This window comes from Montipora foliosa, chromosome 6, assembly GCF_036669935.1.
Source record: "Montipora foliosa isolate CH-2021 chromosome 6, ASM3666993v2, whole genome shotgun sequence".
Lineage (NCBI taxonomy): Eukaryota > Metazoa > Cnidaria > Anthozoa > Scleractinia > Acroporidae > Montipora > Montipora foliosa.
The window spans coordinates 37,627,213-37,631,176 of record NC_090874.1 but is presented as its reverse complement, the minus strand read 5'-3'; the positions used below and the strand labels follow the sequence as shown (position 1 = coordinate 37,631,176).

The following is a 3,964-nucleotide window of genomic DNA, read 5'->3' as shown; positions in this document are numbered from 1 at the left end:
GTGTGCCTAGTTTTTCAGACGATGACCGCTACAAGAAAACACTTCGACGTTACTGCCTTATGAAAACATGAACAGCACAAACCTAAATAATAGTACATGAAGAAATGTTTGCGTCAACATAAAAATAAGAAAAGCGATTTTAAAGAACGAGATTTTCTGAAAGGAATCATATTGTTGTATAAAAAATTCACTTAAGCAATATTACATGAAAAGCGGAGAGTTTCTTGGGCCAGAAAAGAAAAAAAAACACGGCTAATTTGATATAAACTCATAAAATGTGTTACAAAGCCATGGCGTCTTCAATTTAGTTCTCTCGACAAGTACCAGTAAGTGATCAAATAAAGGACAACAAAAGGATAGCGTAAAAGGTGACATCCGTGAACGTTTTCAGCGACTTACATGCATATGAACCTGCAAGCTCAGACGTCCCTAACAAGACTATGCTATTTAATAACTAAGTTTCGCCTCACTGGACATACCAGCAAGAAAGGGAGTCCAGGGAACATCAAGGTTAGTGATAAAACAGTGGAAGTTTAATCCACCCATAGATTATAATTTTGTTTCCAAAGCGTAAGTAATTGGCTTAATTGCATTTGAGGAGCGTGGATAAACAGGGCCATTAAAAAACAATGTACCCCACGGGATATCAATTCTGCTTTTTGAGGTATTGTCTTTATATAGACTAACGTCATTATTACAATCGAGGGAGAATGAGAAAAAAAACTTTTCTGGGATTTTTTTTTTCACTTCATTCAATTCAAATATTACAGTTTGTTTCGCCGTTTGGGGGCGGATTAACACGATTGTCTGCTAAGATGGAAAGCATTTGTGTGGGTTGTCTAACAGCAATAACAATTAACAAACAATAGCTTCCACGCACTTCGTATCTGGCAACATTGTACGATGATTCCACAAAATATACGTCGTTGCCTGATTCCCACTTAAGATTAGCTGCCTCATTACAATTAGTTTTAACGTTTTTACCCAGATATGCATCCCTTCGACTTTGTTGTGCTAAAAGATCTTTTATGTTTATGCTTATTTAAGTCTGTATTTATTGTAATGTTTCATATCCAGTAATTTACCAAAATACTAGCGTGGCATAGATCACGGCTTGATTCTAGACAGAAAAAAAATTAAAACTGAGAAATCTGCGGCAGTTTTCGGAAAACCAACTCCGGTTTGTTATCAATGATTTACTTAGGCCCTGTCTACAAGCAGGTAGGGTGACCTTACTGCCTCACTGCTAGGGTTTCCCTAGCAGGAGGGTCAAAGATAGCACGGGTTTACAAGCAAAATTTCACAGGTGGGGTTACCCTCCCTCCTTGTAAACAGGGCCTTAGTGCAAGAATTGATTTACCAAGAATAAAACACAAAAACGAATCTTTAATCTGCATGTGGCCTTTATTTCAAAATGAAACCGATTCCCAACTTGCATTTTCATGCCACTAATGCTGCCTTTATTAGTCACATCAAAAAGTTCAGCTATGTGGACAGTTTTTCTCATCTTTTTTAATTTCTCAGTGAGAACGAAAGTCCTTCGATGGACACAAAACCGAGCACAACAAAGTCTCTCCCCAAACTATGCATTTTCTTGAGAAAAAGAAACACCTCAGCACATAACCGGTAATAAATTCCATCATGGAAGGCCTGCCTTAAAGGCTAGCTTAAGCAGAGGCGTATTTAAGTAACAAATGGCAGACTGAAGTGACTCTCTTAAACCCTTGACAGTGGTTGCACTAACATTTCCGACAAATCGTCCATACTGATATGAGAGCAGAGAGACTGGACCATTCCGGTGGGGGTCCAGTCGCACAAAAAAGCATTTTAAGTTCCTTATCGCTGGGGTGAGCAATCAGGCTATTCTCTTCGTTCATCTCACATGGCTGTCGCAATAATTCCTTGTGAATGAGGTATATTTAATCAACCAAACCACCCGTTTTTTTTTTCTGTCCACGCACTTGTGATTCAGTTATTTCCACCCATTGGTGACTTGAAATCAAGTTGCTGGCTTTGAAATATGTCATACTAAGCTAAATATGGATCCTTTATCGGTAGGTTAGGTGACACTGCTTCCAAAAACAGATTCTGTGAATCATGATCGTGCAAACACTGCTCCTCCTCTGCCTGTCAGCCACATTGAAAGGTGTCTTAGCGAACAATGATAGCGACACATTTGAGCTTGGAAAAGGGATCAATCTGCGAAAGGTCAACTTGTTGAGTGACTTTCAGGAACATGAGGCGAGCGTGTTCGAAGAATTGCCTTCCAGCTGCTTCAAAAGATCAGAGCTTCACTATTCAGGCAGTCATTTTGACTACTACGCAAGCACCAAAGCATTCTACTCCAAGACGGCCGTTGAAGCTGGTTTGGACGCATCACTGCAGTCTACATTCACTCTTGGAGCCACGCTAAGCAGCGTTATCCAGACGAAAGATTCAAAGACCAACGAAGTAAGTGGAATGTCTCTAAACGTCCGAGCATTGACGGAAAAGATCTTCGTAAAGAAGGATTGTTTGGATGACATCGATGTCTCCACTCTAACGAAGCGTCTTCTGAAGGAATTCGAAGGTCTTCCCTTAACATTTGACAAGCCTTGGCTCGCAAACTCCTGGAAGCCATACTACAATTTCTTGGAGACGTTCGGTTCCCATGTTATAACGTCCGTAAAGCGTGGATCAAGTATCAAGCAGACATCCTTTGCGGAGAGTTCCAAATCATACAGTCAGAGAGACTTTCAGGTGAAGAGCTGCGTTTCACTCGCAGGGCCTACCAGTGTTGGCAAAGTCGGCGTTGAAGCGTGTGCAAATGTCAGCCAAAGAGAAGCATCAAGTGCAAGCCACATGAACACGGTAGACAAACTCATCGTCCGCGGAGGGACCAAAGAAACCCGTAACGCGCTGTTCAAACAGAGGACGGAAGAACTGATTGAGAAGTTGATGAATGAAGCTGACGAGTCAGACTCCGCTGTGGAGCACAGTTTCAGACCAATTTGGGACATTCTACAAAGCCGCTTCGAGACAGGATCAGACAACTACATCAGAGCTGTAAACCTGCAGTATTACTACCTTGGTTACTTGAATTATGGCTGTTCACCTACAGAAAGTGGTAATGTACAGCTGCAAAAATTCGACTACACCAGAGATTCGACCAAGGGTTCCCCTGAATTTGAGTGCTCTTTGGCTTCAGAGGGGTGCCACAACAATAACGATTGTCACTACAGAGTGGGAATCAAGTGCGCCTGCTACGGTAAAACTTGCGTTCGCTACAAGCAAGAGAAACAAGACAACGGGGTCCCCAAGCATATTCCATACGCAAACTCAGACAAGAAATGGGGAAAGCATGGCTGTAAATGGAAAGTGGCTGGATTTAAGTGTCACTGCCGCAACGACAACCTTCGGGTGCGTAAAGTGAAATGGAGGATGCCAAGCAGAGATGCCGTTCAGAAAGGTGTCAGGCCTAATGTTGCTCACCATAGCTCGACGAAGCTAAGCCGTGATCAAGTTCGAAATGATTCAAAAGCTGAGATCAAATCCTACAATGTTGGCAACATTTAGAGAAGGCAGACGCACTAAAATGAGTTTCTCCCTCAAATTTACATAGTGTTCACATGTGTTGTATGCAATGAAACAATATTAAAATGGCAGAGATAACAATTCCTGATTGAGTGACCATTTAATCATGCACGCATCCTTAGAGTCACAAATACAGAAATCGGAATTATCGAAATTAACCTTTGATGATTTCCCCATCATTAAACTTGAAATTCAACCTGGACCGATCACGGAAAACATTTTTAAACGCGAAGTTAAGCTCAGTATTTGTTGTCGTCTGTGTATCTCAATGATAAACCAGCCTCAATGCGTTTCGAGCCGAGTATTTAATAATGTGCGGCCTGTTTCCTTGCGGATGAGGGGAGGGAATTCTGAGAAGGCTCGGGCGATCCGAACAGTTCCCTCTCGCCTT

At 41.8% G+C, this 3,964-nt stretch overlaps 1 protein-coding gene across 2 annotated transcripts; it reads left to right on the top strand.

The window, feature by feature from the left end:
- Positions 1–464: 464 nt before the first annotated feature.
- On the top strand, positions 465–3,656 carry LOC138009039 (DELTA-alicitoxin-Pse2b-like). 2 transcript variants are annotated; one of them, XM_068856332.1, is made up of 2 exons: positions 465–510; positions 2,059–3,656. In XM_068856332.1, the coding sequence occupies exon 2, from the start codon at positions 2,098–2,100 to the stop codon at positions 3,553–3,555; it is 1,458 nt and encodes a 485-aa protein (XP_068712433.1). In that variant the 5' UTR covers positions 465–510; positions 2,059–2,097; the 3' UTR covers positions 3,556–3,656. The 2 variants fall into 2 exon arrangements, with proteins under 2 accessions (XP_068712433.1, XP_068712434.1); XM_068856333.1 differs by having other exon boundaries at positions 491–510; positions 2,064–3,656.
- The last annotated feature ends 308 nt before the right edge of the window (positions 3,657–3,964 follow it).